The 23,164-nt window shown below is 32.2% G+C and overlaps 2 protein-coding genes across 4 annotated transcripts in view; both read right to left on the bottom strand.

The window, feature by feature from the left end:
- LOC125669970 (tubulin-specific chaperone D-like) overlaps positions 1-678 on the bottom strand; it is a 69,513-nt gene extending 68,835 nt beyond the window's left edge. Inside the window, exon 1 of the mRNA XM_048904853.2 lies at positions 335-678. Coding sequence (XP_048760810.2) covers positions 335-491 — 157 coding nt within the window. The 5' untranslated portion in view covers positions 492-678. The remainder of the gene's footprint in view (positions 1-334) is intronic.
- Positions 679-3,643: 2,965 nt separating this feature from the next.
- LOC125669981 (mitochondrial Rho GTPase 1-like) lies at positions 3,644-23,143 on the bottom strand. 3 transcript variants are annotated; one of them, XM_048904867.2, is made up of 20 exons: positions 22,834-23,143; positions 19,636-19,776; positions 19,382-19,425; positions 19,160-19,213; positions 18,732-18,842; positions 18,590-18,640; positions 18,334-18,435; positions 17,641-17,682; positions 14,668-14,724; positions 14,332-14,440; positions 13,558-13,678; positions 13,071-13,155; positions 12,786-12,931; positions 11,922-12,108; positions 11,348-11,470; positions 8,336-8,461; positions 7,451-7,647; positions 7,200-7,268; positions 5,445-5,456; positions 3,644-4,985 (listed from the first exon to the last, which is right to left on the bottom strand). In XM_048904867.2, the coding sequence occupies exons 1-20, from the start codon at positions 22,874-22,876 to the stop codon at positions 4,862-4,864; spliced, it is 1,944 nt and encodes a 647-aa protein (XP_048760824.2). In that variant the 5' UTR covers positions 22,877-23,143; the 3' UTR covers positions 3,644-4,861. The 3 variants fall into 3 exon arrangements, with proteins under 3 accessions (XP_048760824.2, XP_056018192.1, XP_056018193.1); XM_056162217.1 differs by lacking the exon at positions 5,445-5,456; XM_056162218.1 differs by lacking the exons at positions 5,445-5,456; positions 7,200-7,268.
- Between the last annotated feature and the right edge of the window lie 21 nt (positions 23,144-23,164).

The raw sequence follows: 23,164 nt of genomic DNA, 5'->3' as shown, positions 1-23,164 counted from the left end.
ATGAGCTTAAACATATTGTTGATAGTGATGGTTTTCAGTTAAGAAACTGTCCTCTACAAGTGAATATTAATTAAAAGAAGTCATGATTACGACGGGTAGATTCAATATTTTTATTCAGTTTTAGAGCTGCAGGGACCTGTCACGAAATATCTGCATCAATTTAAATATGACCTTTCTCTATATATAAAGTAATTTTTATTTTCAAAAACATTATAAATATTGAAGGATCTATTTTTTTTATTTTTTTTTTAAACTGTGGTAAATAATCCTGACGAAAAAATAAAAACAAACATGAGACATGATGAGTCATCTGCAAACATTAACAAGCACATACACGTGAATCTTTCGCAGGACGTCTCTCTGGCAATTTGATCATTGTAACTATTTTCTAATGATCCGATCAGGCTCTTCACTTCTTGAATTTCCTTAAATTCTTCTAAAACATGCCCTTTCTCCTGCTCATTTTCCATAGCTTCTTCGGAGGCCGTCATCTTGGATTTTTGTTAAATCGTTCTTCGGCTGTTTCAAATTAACATAATTTTTTGTTTTAGCTCACCCGGTCCAAATATTTTTGACAACGGGATTATCACAGACCACAGGAGTTTGAAATTTTATCAATAAAGTCAATAAAATTCACTTGATTGACCAAGCCATGAGCTATGCTATGCTAACGCATAGCTCATGGCTTGGTCAATCAAGTGAATTTTATTGACTTTATTGATAAAATTTCAAACTCCTGTGCACAGACATAATATAATTATATAATATGTGGAATGAAATTGATATGGGGAATTTTTGGCTGGACCAGGAATCAAACATATTGAGTCTGGTGCTCTATTCACTGAGCTATCCAGGCCGATATATAGCTCTAAATACTACATTCCTCCCTCAATAATATCATGATTTTGATACAGATATATAATGAGAACTTCATTGACATTAATTTAATTTACATCTTTATAAATATATATCACAGAATTCTTTATATCAATTGATGAAATCATTTGAAATAATCTAAATATGGTTCTATATATCAATAACTTAATTCTTTATATTTTTTTTTTTTTTTTTGTGTTATTGATTTTTAAAAGTATTTCAAATTTATAGCTATTTAATTAATCAAATTGATGTACTTGAAATCAGACATGTAAAACCTCTATGATTCACTAAATAAATTTCATTGAGACTGATAAAAATTTGGAATTTTTTTAACATAAACAAATTGAATTATTGATATCAATGAACTTTAATCAAGCATTGATATCAAAATTTCGGTGCCAAATCATGTGACTTTGGCAATGACCTATTACCTGGAAAAATGACGACAAAAGTCAAGACAAGGAAAAATTTTAATTCAAACAAAAATGTAACACCTTTATCAATAACAAATTGTCCAATAACTTATATCAACATTTGAATGATTTTCTCAGGAACAAATCTATACTAAAATTGGTAGTTCTACATGCATGAAATCTATAGAAGCAGTCCAGAACATTGAAAGTTTTTTTTTGGCAGTCAAAATGTTTTTAACTGAAAACAAAAAACTTTGTCAATAATATGTTCTCTGCTTTTATCACACATGTAGTGCTATTTTAGTATAGATTTGTTCCTGAGAATATTCTTCAAATGTTGATATAAGAATTATGAGACAATTTGTTATTAATATAGGTGTTACTTATTGGTATGAATTTTCCCACGTGTTGACTTATTTGGTCGTCATTTTTCCGGGTAATAGGTCATGCCAAAATCACGTGATTCGCCACCGTGAAAATAAACAAGAAATAATATTAAAGAAGTTTGATGTGCAACGTATATTCTCAATATCGATTTTGAATTCAACATGATCATTCATTATTTATTACGATTTTCGGAAGAGCATGAAATTTCAGCATGGCATCTGTTTCAATTTCTTACCCCAGCTATTAAAACATGACAAAAAGGCTTTCTGAATCAACACTAAAAAATCTATGTTGATAACTCAATCATAAAGTTCACTTTGAATGTTGTTAACAGCCATGCATACAAATTGAATTCTATGAGCTTTCATGTCAGAAAAATACATGTATATTTCAGTATCAAACAGAGAAGCAAACTGATTCAATGTAGATAAAGCACCTGTCAAAGTGGTTGGTGGCAACATCATGATTTTTCCAATCAGTAAATTAAGGGTTTGATTGCAACTTTTGATAAGAAATTCAAAAAGTTGTTCAAACAAAATTCCAATTCTACAATTTTGATAGATTGCTAAATTATTCAAGAGTTATTAGAAACTATGCTATCGACCAACACATTTTAGCAAATCCACAATATGACCAAGTGCATTCCCCCTCCCCCTCTCCAAATATTAAATGCTTCATATTTAATATGGATCTGGTATGCACCATTACATGCCAAATTAAAGTTTACAAGAAGAGACCGTTCATAGGTTTAACACAAGCACATTCACCTGAAGCGTGGATAGCCTGTACATGTATGTTGTTGTCGGTTCCTTTTTATTTCCATGCAGAATTACGGGTATTGTCCACACTAGTGGGCCCCCTTCCAGGTATCTGGCTAGCTGCACGCATGGCAGATTTCATCCCAGATCTCCATTTTATCCGTTCATGAGGGTCGGCAGTAGAGAGCTTCCATTCTCTACGATCTTACATAAAATTTTATATATACACAACCCTCTCTCATCTAGATCAAATAAAAAAATATACAACCAATGATTTATATGTGATTTCCCCACCTATTACCTTCAGAAGTTCTGCATAGCTGGTTTCTACTTTCTGTAAGCTTTTGAGATGACCACTTGTGAGATACCAATATATGTAAAGATGTGCAACAAATATATACTCTAAAGAATTTCACAAGTGGTCATCTCAAAGTATAAACTGACTGTTTAGAACGACCTATTTGGGTGATTGGTGGGTAAATCACAATTTTTTTTGAAAAATATGAGTTCAGACTTCTATACTTTTTCATTGCACCAAGAGGGGAGGGGGGAGGGGGTAATGTACACAAGATCTACACAGACTAACCACACTTCAGGTGCCTGAGAGAACATTCAGTAAAATTACTTGTGTATAGAACTATAAATTCTTTCCCATTTATTACGATTTACAGAGAAGTTAATTTACTTCTTTATACTTCAAGTGGAAATATGCAGGTATCTGGAGAGAGAGAGAGAGAGAGAGAGAGAGAGAGAGAGAGAGAGAGAGAGAGATTCATCATACACACATTTTGGTGTAAACATTATTTTAAAAAAACTTATTCCAAAACATTTTGTACAATACTGTAAGGTGTAGCGGTCACCCAGCCAAGTGCTGATCACGCTTGCTCAACTTGCGTGATCAACAAAAGACTATACTACATCATTAGGAAAGTTAGCTCTCTTGCAAGCAGTGTAAGTTCCCTCTATACAGTTCAATACAATACTTATGTCATATTATCCCATCTCAAACTATTATTGTTTAATAGGGTGTTCGTCTGCATTTGAAAAATTTTATCATGATTAGACAATAACTCCCCTAGAGGAATCAGTCGGATATGACACAAAATTTCTTGACAAAGTTTCACGATTGTTTGAAAATTGCAACATCTCTTCTAATACATTCTTGGTAACACCAACTCATGTAAAGAAAAACAATTCAACACAATCATATGTAATCAAATTTATGTATTCATATGCCATCCTTAATCAAATACAATTTACATGTATGGCAAAATTTGTAAAAATTTATTACATGTGTATACACATTCACCAAACACAACTGGATACCACAGCTAATATACAGTTGAACATCGATATCTCAAACATCGATATCTTGAACATCAATAATTCGATATCTCAAACATCGATATCTTGAACATCAATAATTCGATATCTCAAACATTGCTCTCTCAAATACCATAGATATGTCAAAATGAGTTGGAAGTCACAACTACATTTTCTATATGTATTTTAACTTCAATATTTCGAACCCTCGGATATCTCAAAAGTTTTTTATCACCTCCATTGAGTTCGAGATAACGAGTTTTAACTGTATTTGGTTTTACAAGCTAGAAAACTACTGAAAAATTAGTAGACTTTCATGTTTTATAGAAATGTGTCACCCCTACGCAACTAGCTTGAAATGACAAATTATTTAAATTAGAAATCCAAATGGTATGAATCCATTATAAATTTCTTATACTACATGTCAATCATATATCCGACAAATGACGTCCACATTTGTTTGGGACCTGAATATTGCGCGTAGGATACACTGAATTTTAAAGTTGACCAATACTTAACGAAAGACGTAAAAACCAGACTTCGATACAGAATCCTGCTGGTTGTAAAAAGTCAACCTTAAATGTTATTTACTCCTATTTCACTTCTTCCCAATGAAAGCATCACATCATATTTCTTGTTTGGAATATTAAATGGCTGTGTGTGTACGAGATATAGCTTAGGATTTTTATTAATCTCTGCCTCGGTTTGACCAGATACTAGTGAGCTGACTTCAATATATATACTTATAATTTATAGAGAATATCACACACACTCATACACAATACACAACAGTAAAACACAAAAATCTCCACACAACCTAGTAGTCAGGATAACAGCAGTGGGTTACACAAAAAATACTTCATCCATGTCAATTTTCACATTATCATGATTGTTTTAAAAGTCACAATGCTGTCATTTTATCATTTAATGGAGATCATTAGCTTTCTGTCGAAATTTCCTTTAGTTCACAGACCCACCAATCATCTCGCAATAATGCGCTGTTTCGTGACTTCAAGCCACTTTAGACTTAGATACATTTCAGTGAGTAAGACTCAATCCTTCTGATTATCACACGGTGACACTAACAATGTATATTTAATATTATCTAGATGAGTGGGTGGCAGTCATTCTGTACACCAGAAACCCCAGTCCTGCCAGTGCTGCAGCCACTAGGCCAATCTTCATGTAAATTTTATCATCTCGAGATATAATGTCTCTTACATGCCTACAAAAGAATGAACAATGGTGGTATAATAAAATACATTACAATAAAAGAAATCATGGAAATGCACCATCAGATTTTAAAAATTAGAAAAATAAAGCCATGTTTGACTGATGTTATAAAAGACATTTGTGAATCTATAGAGGAATGAAATATATCTACCACTTATGGGTGAACTGACATTAATAAGACAATCATTATTTACAATGTATGCTCATTCTAACTGTACTCTACAAGTTTAAATAAAACAGAAAACAAAACAAAAGGAAAACCACACATTACAACTGCCAATTAGAGGAAACACACACACAGTTACACTTCCCACATTCAACTCAGTGCGGTAGTGTAACCCTCAGTTATTTAAACTGTCCCACCAAAGGTTCGAGGAAGAAAAGCTCTGTTAGTTAGTCACTACAGTTATTTAAAAGATATATGCAGAGTGCTATTTCTTTTGTTACTTACGAAGCCCCCGACCTGATCCACAAAGTAACAAGATTATAAGTTTACAAGTAACAAGGTTATAGGCATACATATCTATACTGAATACAAGTGTCATGATTTAAGGAATAAACGTATAGCCGGTTTGTATGTAGACATTGAAAGCGTGGATGGAGGGAGACATCCCCAATCCACGGAACTTCTCTGAGGAAATCAACGATAATACATTCAACTTAAAAACTGACATTTACAAGGCCTAAAGACAAATTCTGGAAAATACATTATGTATATGTAAAGGTCACATGCAGCATCCGATGTGTAATTGCAACATTTCCTAAATGAAGCATAATGAAGTTTGGGTGAAGTACAGTTTATAGTTTACTAAACTTTAAATACAGATATCAGCACTAACACTGAAGTATGATTTTGAGGTAGAAACAGAAATGAGATAGAATGACAATGAATTATTCCACTATCCTAAATTTTGAAACAAAGTGTAATCAAAATACGAAAAAGAAATAAAGCATATGAAATGAGTTATACCTGTAGAATATTTACGTTATCTGAATGTAATGAACTTTCTCATCAAGCACTCTTTGTTGATGGTTCCCTTCACAGATTCATATAATTTTCTTCTTGTTACAATAGCAACTTATACAGCTCAATACTAGCTGTGAGAGATCATTTTTAAATATTGTGGATTGAAAATTTCAGCTTTTTAAAAGTTGTGATTTCACACTAAACTGTCTAGTAGAATATTAGAATACTAGCAATACTATCAACACAAAGTCAAAATAAATACTTGGTTTCTATAGTGCTTAGGTTTCTTGCTAATGTCTAGTCATTCAATCTAACAGTGAAGACAATACGAGTATTCCATAATCTTAAATCTTTATAAATATTAAGACAATATTTACAGGAACTCTAATAAACACCTGGGGAAGTCTAACATCTGGGGAGCAAAACTAGTCTACAATGTTTAGCTGCAACACCGCTCTTTCCCAGCAAATCTGATTGCTTTCTAACAATTCTGATCATTAAGTCTGTTAGTTTTGTAATAAGTCTGATTGTGTTCTAATGAGTCTAATCGTTTTCTAACAAAATTGTTCGTTTCTCTACCACGTCTCATCATTTTCTAACAAAATTATTCGTTTCTCAACCACATCTGATCATTTTCTTACAAAACTGTTCATTTCTCTACCACATCTGATCATTTTCTTACAAAACTGTTCGTTTCTCAAACAAATCTGATTGTTTTCTAACGAGTCTGATTGTTTTCTAATAAGTCTGCTCGTTGTCTAACAATTCTGATAATTTCTCTAATATTTCTGATCATTTTGTAATAAATTTGATCGTTTTCTAACGAGTCTATTTGTTTTCTAACAAGTCTAATCATTTTCTGACAAGTCTGACCTCGAGTGACCTTTGAAAGTCATTTGCCTATTACTTATTTGTGTGATATATGATTAATACCTGTTTGTGTAAATGACAACTGTTCCAAAATATTCTCAAAATATCTGACAAGATGACACAGATCAGACAAAATGACAGATTCTTATATGTACCCACTATTCCTGTTCTGAGTATTTTTTCTTAAATTCAAAGATTAAAATGTATGAAATCAGAAAAACGAAACAAAACTTCACACCTGGTGAAACATGCAAACGGACCCCTTGTTAACAGAAGATGTCTGGATACACAGATACAAGTATAAAATAGAATATATACTACACAGCATGCAGAGTACAACAAAACAAGAAGGGCATGAATGATTGAGACCTTATTCGTTCTTGTAGCCAGAGCGGGTTCTGCTGAACAAGCAGCATGTGGACCAAACGTTTCAGGTTGCTGAAATGAACAGGGTGACATGTTTACAACAAATGAAGCAAAAGAGATCCCAGAAGACAGCACCAGGCCTGTTACGCATGCTCAAAGAGAAACTTTGAGAAACCATCAGAATATTACAATAAACTAAATCCTCTGTCCTATCTTTGCAGCTGTCATTATAACTTGGAATGAAGAAGACTTACGGATAAGCAGCCATCGTGGCCAGTTTAATGTACACCTCCCTGTTGACTTTGTCGATGCAGGTGAAGTTCTGAGGGGGAGGTAACTTGTACTTGTGACAGAACTGGGCGGGGCTGAGGTGGTAGTCCTGACGAATGGGAGGGTGTTCTGTTTTACAGGCCACCACTAATGTTGGTATCCGACTGTCCAGAAAATGTTTCTACAAGGGAATGAAGAGATGGTTGTAGGCATTACACAAACATAAAAGGAAATGTTTCTAACTTAAACAAGTCACTTATGGAGGCCCGATATACTGAGTGAAAATGGTGGATTTTCTGGCAATAAACTGACATGTCACTCAAGTAATACAGAAATTATACAACCATACTATAGATGCTGGTTTGGGGGGGGGGGGGGGGGGGGGGGAGAGCCTTCAAAAATTTGGACAGTATCTTATGTCTAGTTTGACCCTTGACCTTTGACTATGTGACCTCAAAATCAATAGGGGTCCATGTACAGGTGTACCACCTTTGATGTCTGTTAAGGAAAGGAATCACAAGATATTGAGCAGACAGTATCTTCCTATGTCCAGAGTGGAATGACTATTGACCTTTAACCATGTGACCTCAAAATCAATAGGGATCCTCTTCAACTCATAAAAAACCCACATATGAAATATCATTACAATCAAGCGAATGGTTCTCTAGATATTGAGCTGACAACATGTGGTGAGCTGACAAAATGTGGTCTACTGACCGACATACCGACAAGTGTATCAAGAGTCCATAAAGAAGCTGCTTTAACTTGTTCCCAAATCATTTTCTGGTCCTTTGATTTTTCATTGTAAAGATTTAAACAAGTTAGGAATCTTTCCATGATGTAGTATCGTAATTAAATTGTTTCAATACCAAGTACATTCTGGCACAGAATTCAAACGTTCTTGGGTTCGTGACATCATAGACTAGACAGGCCACATCACAGTTCATCTCTGTTGGGTTCAACATGTCACTCACGGCAACATCTACCTCGTGTAACTACAATAAACCACACATATAAACAATGAGTTACTTATTCTCTGAATATACTGAAGAAATCAGTCATGTCACATTGCTTAAAATATATGAAAATTTGATAATCAGTGAAATAAAAAAAACACATACATGTATACCCGGTACATGTATAGTCAAATCTTTAAAAATGTATCCAGATTACTCCAATTCTATTGAATTGGTTTTGAAATATTGCTTATTTTGAAATAAAAATAATTCCTACACAATAGTTCCTCTTTCTCTTTGCATTAAAATTTCAGTTAATTTGAAATTGCTTATATTGAAATATCTCCAAACACGAGATAAATTAACTGTCCACTGATAATGAATTGTTTTCATAACGGTAATTTAAGTACTTCACATCCATCGAATCTATAATCATTGTCAGTGAATATGTCATCATTGTCAGTGAATATGTAATCATTGTCAGTGAATCTGTAATCATTGTCAGTGAATCTGTAATCATTGTCAGTGAATCTGTAATCATTGTCAGTGACTCTGTAATCATTGTCAGTGAATATGTAATCATTGTCAGTGAATCCGTCATCTTTGTCAGTGAATCTGAAATCATTGTCAGTGAATCTGTCATCATTGTTGGTGAATCTGTAATCATTGTCAGTGAATCTGTCATCATGTTAGTGAATCTGTCATCATTATCAGTGAATCTGTAATCATTGTCAGTGAATCTGTAATCATTGTCAGTGAATCTGTAATCATCGAATCTGTAATAATTGTCAGTGAATCTGTCATCATTGAATTTGTCATCCTTGTCAGTGAATCTGTCATCATTGTCAGTGAATCTGTAGTCATTGTCAGTGAATCTGTCATCATTGTCAGTGAATCTGTCATCTGTCATCATTGTCAGTGAATCTGTCATCATTGTCAGTGAATCTGTAATCATTGTCAGTGAATATGTAATCATTGTCAGTGAATCTGTAATCATCGAATCTGTAATAATTGTCAGTGAATCTGTCATCATCGAATCTGTCATCATTGTCAGTGAATCTGTTGTCATTGTCAGTGAATCTGTAATCATTATCAGTGAATCTGTCGTCATTGTCAATGAATCTGTCATCATTGTCAGTGACTCTGTCATCATTGTCAGTGAATCTGTCATCATTGTCAGTGAATCTGTCATCATTGTCAGTGAATCTGTCATCATTGTCAGTGAATCTGTTGTCATTGTCAGTGAATCGGTCATCATTGTCAGTGAATCTGTTGTCATTGTCAGTGAATCTGTAATCATTGTCAGTGAATCTGTAATCATTGTCAGTGAATATGTAATCATTGTCAGTGAATATGTAATCATTGTCAGTGACTCTGTAATCATTGTCAGTGAATATGTAATCATTGTCAGTGAATATGTAATCATTGTCAGTTAATCTGATGTCATTGTCAGTGAATCTGTTGTCATTGTCAGTGAATCTGTCATCATTGTCAGTGAATCTGTTGTCATTGTCAGTGAATCTGTCATCATTGTCAGTGAATCTGTAATCATTGTCAGTGAATCTGTCATCATTGAATCTGTCATCATTGTCAGTGAATCTGTCGTCATTGTCAGTGAATCTGTCGTCATTGTCAGTGAATCTGTCGTCATTGTCAGTGAATCTGTCATCATTGTCAGTGAATCTGTTGTCACTGTCAGTGAAGCTGTCATCATTGTCAGTGAATCCGTTGTCATTGTCAGTGAATCTGTTGTCATTGTCAGTGAATCTGATGTCATTGTCAGTGAATCTGTTGTCATTGTCAGTGAATCTGTCATCATTGTCAGTGAATCTGTCATCATTGTCAGTGAATCTGTCATCATTGTCAGTGAATCCATTGTCATTGTCAGTGAATCTGTTGTCATTGTCAGTGAATCTGTTGTCATTGTCAGTGAATCTGTTGTCATTGTCAGTGAATCTGTCATCATTATCAGTGAATCTGTCATCATTGTCAGTGAATCTGTTGTCATTGTCAGTGAATCTGTCATCATTGTCAGTGAATCCATTGTCATTGTCAGTGAATCTGTTGTCATTGTCAGTGAATCTGTTGTCATTGTCAGTGAATCTGTCATCATTGTCAGTGAATCTGTAGTCATTGTCAGTGAATCTTTTGTCATTGTCAGTGAATCTGTTGTCATTGTCAGTGAATCTGTCATCATTGTCAGTGAATCTGTTGTCATTGTCAGTGAATCTGTTGTCATTATCAGTGAATCTGTTGTCATTGTCAGTGAATCTGTTGTCATTGTCAGTGAATCTGTCATCATTATCAGTGAATCTGTCATCATTGTCAGTGAATCTGTCATCATTATCAGTGAATCTGTTGTCATTGTCAGTGAATCTGTTGTCATTGTCAGTGAATCTGTCATCATTATCAGTGAATCTGTCATCATTGTCAGTGAATCTGTCATCATTATCGGTGAATCTGAAATCATTGTCAGTGAATCTGTTGTCATTGTCAGTGAATCTGTTGTCATTGTCAGTGGATATGTTGTCATTGTAAGTGAACCTGCTGTCATTGTCAGTGAATCTGTAAATTGCTGTTCATTGATCGATGTTTAAATCATAACTTTAATGTGGTAGTGAGAAAACCTACCCCACATCAAGAAAGTATCCCTTTACTTTGAATTGTGAAGCCAATCATTACCTTGGTTCAGCAGACTTGTCTTGTATATATGTAATTTGAACTTAATTTATTTCCACTACATTTCATGTTCAATATGTTTACAAAATAAATAAATCGGTGACAAACTCATTTGGTTCGAGTTCGCAAAGGTTTATTAGATCAGAATCAAAAATTGATTATTTACTAAATGGATGAAAGAAATCAACTTTGTTTATTTTAAACTTAAAATTCATCAAAAATTGTAGAACAAGTTTGACATGTTACCAGTAAATATTTCTCCTGCCCATAGACCTGTACTGTGTTGATTGTAAAACTGGACAGGTGCTCCTTGTTAAGAGTGGCCACGTATCTCAGGTTCCTGTTTAAGTGGCCTTGGAGTAAAGAGGTCTGAGAAGCAAAAGATGGATTACATGACACACTATTGAAATGATGATCATATATCAGCCAACATTTTTCAGACATTTGCTATAAGCAAATTTTTCTACCTCCTTTTAAAGAGTTCTAATTTTTTACAACTGGGACATGTTTGAGAGTTTCCTTACTGTAGAGAATTCATTGATACTTTAATATTTACTAACATGATGCAGCTACAGCAATTTTTAATCAATGAAAAGAGTTCGAGTGATGACAGAGTGTCTCTACATAGTGTCCCTGTACGGGGAAATTTTGAAAACAAATACCCAATAAACACTAATAATTTGATAAACTTGACTTAATTCAGTTTGTAATGTTATTTCTACATGTTTTGCCTATTTATTCACATTCTGTAGAGAAATATTGGACAACAGAGACATTGAATTTGTTCACACAGTGTCCTGAAGTCAGAACATAAACACACCTTCCCCACGCCTTTGGCGCCCAGGACGTGACATCTGAACACATTCCTACTGGTCTGCTTCTTGTCTAAATCTATCTTCTTGTCTCTGGTCACTGTGATTGCTGATAACTGTCCATCCTTCAAGTACTGATACCCTAGATACGCCAAGTACTCTATCGTCCTCGGGACGTCCAGTAATGTGGTCAGTCTGAGAGACAATCAGTGAAGTTAGGAAATAGTTTCTTTCCATTCATGAAAATAATTGATTTCTGCAAGCTATGTAATATCTTACTTTGAAAAGTAATGTAAATCATTGTAATCGACCAAAGCCATCAGTAGATATAACATTATAACAACATAAAACTTCAAGCCCCAGGTTGACCTGAAGTTAAAATCTGTAATCATCTAGTAGTAGTCTACAGTATTTTTTTCATTTTTTCATTTTTTTTTTGGTGAGTACTGAATACCATAAAAAGACTTGTAGTAGACATCAAATCGCAAGAACATGTATTCATAAGTGAACTGTTAATCAAGAGTTTTTACACGTATTTCAGCATTATAAGCATTATAAGAATAAGAGCAAGTAATTTTATTTTACAAGCTTCTCACTAATTTATGCAGTAGTTAATTCCTCACGTATCTTTAGGAATCTACAGAACAGTAAATAAATGTGTTGTAAGATCATTTCACTTTAAGTCAAGTACAGATATTGAGTTTCAGTTTGATAAATGAAGATCTGACTCAAGTTTAAGTCTGATTTGAGTTTAAGTCTGTTTCCTAATCTGACTCGAGTTTAAGTCTGTTTCCTAATCTGACTCGAGTTTAAGTTTGACTCAAGTTTAAGTCTATTTCCTGGGTCCTGATGTAGTAGTTTTGTGCACTTACTCCCATTGTGCTAGATAGCCAGCCAGAGATATCCAGCCATTATGATTGGTACACACTGTATTGTTGACATCGGGGCCCCAAGGCATCATGGGACATGTGCTGAACAAGTTCTGTAACTCTGGGGGTGACAGGTAGCCATCATTGTCCTGTGGATGTAATTCATGTCACATATACTTGTAGACAGACAGACAAAGTGAAAACATATATATTCCCCATAATGTTGTAATATTTCCATGTCTGATTTATGAAAAAATAGAACTCAGGTCCTGTAAAATAAAATAATACCTCATCATATTTCTGGAACAGCAGTTTTAGAAACTGTAAACCTTCAAAAGACAACTCAGTTGTACATCCTAATCCGACATGGATCCTGAAAGAAGAATATGCCACAGTGCTTTGGTGTGATTTTGGCAAAACTTCAATACATGAGGGTATAGATATCAAACAATGTTAATAGTGTTTTATAACACAGGAAAATCATAAATAGATGTTGATTCCCCTCCCCCCTCAATTAGAGAGCAGAATCATCCATGAAATTTTAAAGTGAATTTTCGCAATTAGAATATTTTAGTATAAAACAGACCAGGAACTTAACTACAAAAAGTTCTGAGAATGAGAGGAGATAGACTGACGGGGTGGGTGGGTGGGGGGTGGGGTGTCGTCTTACTTAGGTGACAAGTACTCCTTTATTAGCTGTAAGTTATGAGAATGAGAGGAGATAGACTGACGGGGTGGGTGGGTGGGTGGGTGGGGGTGGGGTGTGTCGTCTTACTTAGGTGACAAGTACTCCTTTGTTAGCTGTAAGTTATCATCATAACCAAACGTCCTCAACACTGTCCAGGTGGTTTCATGGCGTCCTCTTTGAATGAATAGAGTATGCAGAAATAAAAATCCTGAAAGAAAATACAAATTTTATTACAGCAACACCATATAGGTTCACATTAATGACAAAAATGCCAACAAAATACCAAAAAATTCAAAATTATCACTCAAATATTATTTAAATTTCAGTCAACAATGTTGAGAAGTAACTTAACAAATTTGAGTTTTCCATGATTTGTGAAATTTTTACATTGAATGATGGCCTTTTACATTTCATGTACTACATATAGCAATCAACAAAACTTTGCATCAACAAATTAAGACAAGTCTGCAGTGTAAAATTATTTCTATTTGAAATTATTTTGGATTTGTCTATAATCCCAATATAATGTAAGTAACCAATTATTAAAACATCATCAAGTTTCCTACAAACTAACAATCCGACTGACCTTTAAATTTCCTACACTAATGATCTGACTGACCTTTAAATTTCCTACACTAATGATCCGACTGACCTTTAAATTTCCTACACTAATGATCTGACTGACCTTTAAATTTCCTACACTAATGATCCGACTGACCTTAAAAGTTTTCTACAGAGATAAACTACCGATACAAATGACCTTTTTACACTATTAATCCAACTGACCTTTTTAAAAAGAATAAACTACCAATCCGACTGGCCTTCATGTTTTTACAGAGATAAACTACCAATCCGACTGACCTTTAAGAGATAAGCCATTTTTGATCACGCCATCAGATATGTTTCTCTTGACAATGGCCTTAACATCGTCCAATGACTGGGCATGAAGAGGCGCATGGAAACATTTCACCTGAAAAAATGCAATCATAAACGATGAAACGTACATACACACAAAATTCATTAACACAGGACTGCAATTACCAGTAAACTTGAAACATTCAAATATGTGATATTAACTCTATATGACATTCTAAGAAAAAGTTATAGCTCAAATTTCCTTCACAATAATCTATCAAAAACAGAGATTTATATATACTAAACATAATTTCTACCAATGATTAGATATCAAAGACTTACTTGAAATAGATGCACTTCATCATCATTTAATATTGAGTCATTGTCTAGATCACAGATCTGAAATCAAAAATCATCACAATGTAATTCTACATCTAGGACTCTATAGAACAGACACATATCTATATTATGATACAATGATATAAAACAGACATATCTATATTGTGATACAATGATATAAAACACATATCTATATTGTGATACAATGATATAAAACAGACATATATCTATATTGTGATACAATGATATAAAACACACATATCTATATTGTGATACAATGATATAAAACAAACACATATCTATATTGTGATACAATGATATAGAACAGACACATATCTATATTATGATACAATGATATAGAACAGACATATCTATATTGTGATACAATGATATAAAACAGACATATCTATATTGTGATACAATGATATAAAACAGACATATATCTATATTGTGATACAATGATATAAAACACACATATCTATATTGTGATATAATGATATAAAACAGACACATATCTATATTGTGATATAATGATATAGAACAGACACATATCTATATTGTGATACAATGATATAAAACACACACATATCTATATTGTGATACAATGATATAGAACACATACCTATATTGTGATACAATGATATAAAACAGACATATCTATATTGTGATACAATGATATAAAACAGACACATATCTATATTGTGATATAATGATATAGAACAGACACATATCTATATTGTGATACAATGATATAAAACAGACACATATCTATATTGTGATATAATGATATAGAACAGACACATATCTATATTGTGATACAATGATATAGAACACATATCTATATTGTGATACAATGATATAAAACAGACACATATCTATATTGTGATACAATGATATAAAACAGACACATATCTATATTGTGATACAATGATATAAAACAGACACATATCTATATTGTGATATAATGATGTAGAACAGACATATATCTATATTGTGATACAATGATATAGAACAGACATATCTATATTGTGATATAATGATATAGAACAGACACATATCTATATTGTGATACAATGATATAGAACAGACATATCTATATTGTGATACAATGATATAAAACACACACATATCTATATTGTGATACAATGATATAAAACACACATACCTATATTGTGATACAATGATATAAAAAACACACATATCTATATTGTGATACAATGATATAAAACAGACACATATCTATATTGTGATACAATGATATAAAACAGACATATCTATATTGTGATACAATGATATAAAACAGACACATATCTATATTGTGATACAATGATATAAAACAGACACATATCTATATTGTGATACAATGATATAAAACAGACATATCTATATTGTGATACAATGATATAAAACAGACATATATCTATATTGTGATACAATGATATAAAACACACATATCTATATTGTGATACAATGATATAGAACACACATATCTATATTGTGATACAATGATATAAAACAGACACATATCTATATTGTGATACAATGATATAGAACAGACATATCTATATTGTGATACAATGATATAAAACAGACATATCTATATTGTGATACAATGATATAAAACAGACATATATCTATATTGTGATACAATGATATAAAACAGACATATCTATATTGTGATATAATGATATAGAACAGACACATATCTATATTGTGATACAATGATATAGAACAGACACATATCTATATTGTGATACAATGATATAGAACAGACATATCTATATTGTGATACAATGATATAAAACAGACACATATCTATATTGTGATACAATGATATAGAACAGACATATCTATATTGTGATACAATGATATAAAACAGACACATATCTATATTATGATACAATGATATAGAACAGACATATCTATATTGTGATACAATGATATAAAACACACATATCTATATTGTGATACAATGATATAGAACAGACACATATCTATATTGTGATACAATGATATAAAACAGACACATATCTATATTGTGATACAATGATATAGAACAGACATATCTATATTGTGATACAATGATATAAAACACACACATATCTATATTGTGATACAATGATATAGAACACACATATCTATATTGTGATACAATGATATAAAACAGACACATATCTATATTGTGATATAATGATATAGAACAGACACATATCTATATTGTGATATAATGATATAAAACACACATATCTATATTGTGATACAATGATATAAAACAGACACATATCTATATTGTGATACAATGATATAGAACAGACACATATCTATATTGTGATATAATGATATAAAACAGACATATCTATATTGTGATACAATGATATAAAACAGACACATATCTATATTGTGATACAATGATATAAAACAGACACATATCTATATTGTGATACAATGATATAGAACAGACACATATCTATATTGTGATATAATGATATAAAACAGACATATCTATATTGTGATACAATGATATAAAACAGACATATCTATATTGTGATACAATGATATAAAACAGACATATCTATATTGTGATACAATGATATAAAACAGACATATCTATATTGTGATACAATGATATAAAACAGACACATATCTATATTGTGATACAATGATATAAAACACACATATCTATATTGTGATACAATGATATAGAACAGACACATATCTATATTGTGATACAATGATATAGAACAGACACATATCTATATTGTGATACAATGATAACAAGGAGGAACGGGTGTCACTGTACAACAGTAGCTCTATCTCATATACATTCTTGTAAATACATGTATTCATTCATCTTGTAAAAAATTATTTACCTTGAAAATAGTCAATTACTTTATACATTCTTGTAAATAATAATTTATCTTAATCAATCTCATAAATAATGAATTACCTTAGATACTTTGGTAAATAATCAATTACCTTAAATACTCTTGTGAGAGCTTTCTTGCACTGCAATGTTAGCTGAAATTTACGATCAAATTAATATTTTTGAGATCTAACCTTCTACATTAAGTAATTAATGGAATTAACACTAAACTGTAAAGATAGAATTCTCTGCTTTGTAATCAGCCCTTCTCAAACAATTCATCAATAAATTGTAGAAATGATTTCTTATAGGAAATAAAAAATATTGAAAACAATGTAAATCAATGGGACCCCAGGAATTCACTGAAATTGACTTTTATTGTAAATCAAAACATTCAAAACAGAAATTTCTATTACATATATAAAACGATTATGATAGACTCTTTCATAATGATAATGGACTCCATTTTCAGTTGTACAAAAATATCATGATTATAATGCACTCCTCTAAAATATTTCAACCGTGTTACCGGTCTTCTTCAGTCGACTGAAGAAGACCGGTAACACGGTCGAAATATTTCAACAAAGTGTTTAGAGTTTTATATATATATATTAATTTGTATTCACCTGAGGATGGATGTTAAAATCCAGAAAGTGCTAGTGATTTAAATATATTTTGGAACTGTATATTTTCCTGCTTTTTTTATTGAATTATATATATATATATATATATATATATATATATATATATATATATATACACACACACACACATACGACTATAACAGACTCCTATTTCCGTCATACCTCTTTTTCCTCTGAGTTATAAACAGCTGCTGTAGGGTGTAAAACAGCTTTCTGAGCATAATAAAACATCTCACTAATATTTTTAAGGGTTCTGGCTGAGCACTGGAAATAGAGAGAGGACATATTTCAGTCATACTATGGTAGCAGGTTAACGTGTGAAAGTTAGAGAGAGGACATATTTCAGTCATACTATGGTAGCAGTTTAACGTGTGAAAGTTATCATCAAAAGCAGCATCCAAACAGTCATTCATGTTACCTCCACGCAGGTCTCCACTTCAGCAAAGTCATTCATAATTGGTCGCATAATCTGAAACAATTTGTATTATTTATTGTATAAACTTTGTGCAATCTATTTTGCTAAGTTACACACTTTTAACAAATTGCATTATCAGCTATACCTCCTCGGTGCTGAAGTCCATCAGATCACATTTGTTCCCCACCAGTATAACAGGCTTTTTATGGTCATCCCCGAGGTAAGTACGAATGTATGGCAACCAAAAGGAGGTGATCTGTACAGTGAATAATATTGGATAAAACTGTTTTCATAGAATTTGCCTGATAGTTTCGTATTTACTAGTACTACTTCAACATACAATTAAATGTTTAAAATTTGTCTGAAAGTTTCGTATTTCCCAGTACATCTTCAACATACAATTAAATGTTTCAAATTTGTCTGATAGTTTCGTATTTACTAGTACTACTTCAACATACAATTAAATGTTTAGAATTTGTCTGATAGTTTCGCATTTACTAGTACTACTTCAACATACAATTAAATGTTTAGAATTTGTATGTAATATATCATTGTAGACTGCTCAACCCTTACCCTTTCAATTGAATCTTCATCGTCCACCGAGTATATTACACAAATAACATTGGACTGAAATAACAAAATACAAATGATTATGTAAAAATAACACAAAACAATACATAAATATTTTATGTCTTGGTATCGCTAAACAGTTAACATTTAGTAAAGATAGAACAATGATATACAATTAAACATTACCGAGATATTCCTTCATTACGACATGTAATTAAATTTTACCTTTGCTAGCTCATCTTGCAGAATGTCTTCATCTTGCTCTTGTGCTACAATTAAATTACATCTATTATTTACTATTTAAACATCTATACAGCAACATCATACAAAATCCACTTTAATGAAACCACAAATATTGTAAATAGGCATTCTTTCCAAGTTTTGAATGTAGTGATGATAAACACTTAATTTCTTCTCGGGAAACTTTCAAATGAATGAAGTATTAAAGGTTTGCGTCTCCCTCACGAAGTGTAACTTACAACTGTAATCCACAATGTGTGTAGGCACCCGCTCCGGGGTGACATCTGCAGGTATAGTGATTTCCTCAGCTTTGGCCGGGACTTCATCTGGAAACTCCTCACTCACTAAGGTCAGTATCAATGATGTTTTTCCCACGCCCGCTGTGTAAAGAGAACAAAATTCTTAATTTCTTCCCTTTTGAGCAAAAGTTATGCATCTGCAAAAAGCACGTTTTAATAGGATGTCTTTCTGAAGAGATGGCTTAAGTATATAATCTTTCCGCGTCAGTCCAAATATCAGAACAGCGTCCAATCTAGAAAGAGTGGTCTATCATTATTGCAAACAATAAGTGCTTATGGGATGCTTTTTTTAAAGAGATGTTAAAAATTATACATATCCTCTTTGGCATTAGAATTTGCCCATTGTGTTTACAACGTAGCAAGATTATCATTAATTTTGAAATAGCTGCATATTTATTGAAATATTGTAACATTAGACAATAGATATTGTAACATTAAACAATAGATATTGTAATATTAGACAATAAATATTGTAACATTAGACAATAAATATTGTAACATTAGACAATAAATATTGTAACATTAGACAATAAATATTGTAACATTCTATAGAGAATAAATATTGTAACATTAGACAATGAATATTGTAACATTAGACAATAAATATTGTAATATTAGACAATAAATATTGTAACATTAGACAATAAATATTGTAACATTATATAGACAATAAATATTGTAACATTCTATAGACAATAAATATTGTAACATTAGACAATAAATATTGTAACATTAGACAATAAATATTGTAACATTCTATAGACAATAAATATTGTAAGATTAGACATTAAATATTGTAACATTCTATAGACAATAAATATTGTAATACTAGAAAATCAATACTTCTAAAATATACTAATCAACTGACACATTGGAAGAGGCAAATTCTAATTTTTGTTGTCGTCATTTTGTGTTTCTTCTAGCTAACAATTCAATTATAACTCGTCTATATATTTCAAGTTAATGGCACATAAAATGTGAAAAATATTTATTGCATAATACACATGTTCGAGTTCTGATATTTTCAAGCTTGATTTTGATATGTGCTGGGAAAATGTCAGACCTACTGCCAATCGAAAACTGAAAATATGCTGTCTTCATTTAAAGGCAACATGTTTGGGCCATATTGAGGTACCACTGTCTTCAATAAATGCCAAATCAATACTGAACCTTATAGTCTTCCATAAAAGCCAAGTCATTGAGACTTTTAATCTGATACTTCATTGCTTATAAAGCTCAGATGATATTTGTTTCATATTTAAACTTCTTGCAGAAGACCATATATTTCAAATGAAGAGAAATCTAAGGCCAAAAAATTACTTGTGTGGTTCCAAATTACATGCTTTTCAGAAATAGGGTAGGTAGGCAGATCAGGGGGGTTTTCTTTAGGGGAGGGGAAGGGACAAGTGAACAATGTATAAAAAAAAAAAAGGTCTGCAACTCCAGTGGATGAAAGACATTTTTTTGCATGATACTAAATAATCTAGGATAATAATAATGTAATGATTGGTTTTATATATGTAGATTATAAAATCTGAATACTGAAGAGTTGTGTAAATGTCACTCAATTTCACTACGATACTGTCCACACTTTTTGATGTCTTATATTTCCTACCATCATCAACAACCTAGGCCAGATAATTTAATTACAATAATTAGATCCCGATCCTGGGATAAACAAATTTAGGGTCGGGGATCAAGATATAGGGTAAGTCAGGAAACACTATATATATACATATATATATCATAAAAATTAATATCATAGGAAAATCATCTAATGTTCAATCTTATTTTTGTCTATGCTGTCTTAGTCATACGTAATCTATAATCAACTTATAACATCTTAGGACCCCATTGGAAATAAGCAAGTTTTATAAATTGCTTCCATGGGTTATCCTAGGACCTAGACAAACATTGATTTAAAGTATATAATTTATATTGTCTGTGATCAGACCTGGTACTATGATAAGCATGTATTTTGATAATGATGTTGTTAGCAGCTATAGCTGTGATAATATGTGGACTGCTATTGCGTACATAGGATAGTAATGTGCCAAAAATTCATTTGTGATCCTTAATACGCCAGTTTCGAGATACGAACTCTTCTGTATAGGAGGTGCATTTAGTGGAACTTTGAATGCCTAAGTGGGACAGAGTAGATATACAGCCAACGAGAAAGACGATGAAATGTATTAAAAGCAGCTTCTCTTTAACTATGTAAATGTGGGAAATACAAAATGCTATCGAAAGAAATGTTTTACCGTAGTGGAAACATACAAACAATGTTATATTTGCAAGAAATATCTTGGATATGGTACTTATGACCAGCGAAATAACGTGATAGGATAAGAATTCTATGTATTTAATTACTCCTTAAATACTTATCACTTACTTAGTTTGTGTGTCAGTTGAATTTGGGTTATCAAACAGCGTATGAGAAACTTACTGAGTACATTCACTTACGCTGTGATGAATATCTGTCCCACTCCCGCGTGTAAACAAATTCTTTCGCGCCTTACTATGTACAAGAGTTCTCAAAGGGAAATAACTCGGACGTATCTCGAAACCGGCGTATTGACATTATTAATGTATTTTACAAGGTATTTGATTTTGATTTGTAATTTATCTGATGCTTTGCCTGAATAAACATAATACCAATAATAATATCAACAATGACCAAACTCAACATCAGTGAGTAGTATATAGATTGTTTTGTTGATACAATACTAGTCTGATAATCAATAATGAATGATCAATTTAATTCAACATAAAGTACCACTTAAAATACACAGGTAGGCAGCAAAATTTCCAATTATTAATAACGCAGATGTTCAGATGTTTTTATCAAAACCCATAAAAACAAAAAAAGGTGGAAAATATCAGATTCTTAAAACTAAAGTGTATTTGAATATAAAACTTATCACATCTGTTGTATTCTTTAGTTATATTTTATTCATAAATCAAAAGTTGCTATGTAACCACAAGGATGCATGTGCAGGGAGTGGAAAGTATTCCGGTTGTACTGTAAGTTATGCAATTCAACCTCAGCAGCTTCTCTGCCACAGCCAACTCTATGACTCAGACTAGGTACATTGATAATATGAAAGAGTTACTAAAATAGGTCAAAATCGTGCTTACGATCCCCGACAAGTAGGATGCGGACTTCTTTCTTCGATGTCATGGTTAAAAATTATGACAACGGTGAAAATGGAACTAGAAGGTCATTATTTATTTTCCAAATTCCAACCGCCTGTGGGCATGATGAATCCAATCACTTCACAAACGAATCACTTCAACTGTCTGTGAGATGCGTATCAAGCCACCTAAGCAATTTTCATTACATTTTTGTGCAAAATAAACAATTTTCACATAAGCATGTGAGGTTTCGCTGGAAGAAAATTCGCCATCTTTGTCATCTCCGACGTTTCTAATAAATCAGAGGACACTCGAAAGAACGTTTCCGGTCTTA

This window comes from Ostrea edulis, chromosome 4 (genome assembly GCF_947568905.1).
Source record: "Ostrea edulis chromosome 4, xbOstEdul1.1, whole genome shotgun sequence".
Taxonomy (NCBI): domain Eukaryota; kingdom Metazoa; phylum Mollusca; class Bivalvia; order Ostreida; family Ostreidae; genus Ostrea; species Ostrea edulis.
The sequence above is the reverse complement of the archived record's forward strand: the minus strand, read 5'-3'. Positions and strand labels throughout refer to the sequence as shown.

Coding starts and splice junctions, on each gene's coding strand:
- LOC125669981 (XM_048904867.2), bottom strand. CDS start 22,876: ATGACATCGAAGAAAGAAGTCCGCATCCTACTTGTCGGGGATC. Junction 19,214..19,381: donor TGCAAGATGAGCTAGCAAAG/GTAAAATTTAAT, acceptor TTGTTATTTCAG/TCCAATGTTATTTGTGTAAT. Junction 13,156..13,557: donor AAGGAGTACTTGTCACCTAA/GTAAGACGACAC, acceptor TTCTTCTTTCAG/GATCCATGTCGGATTAGGAT.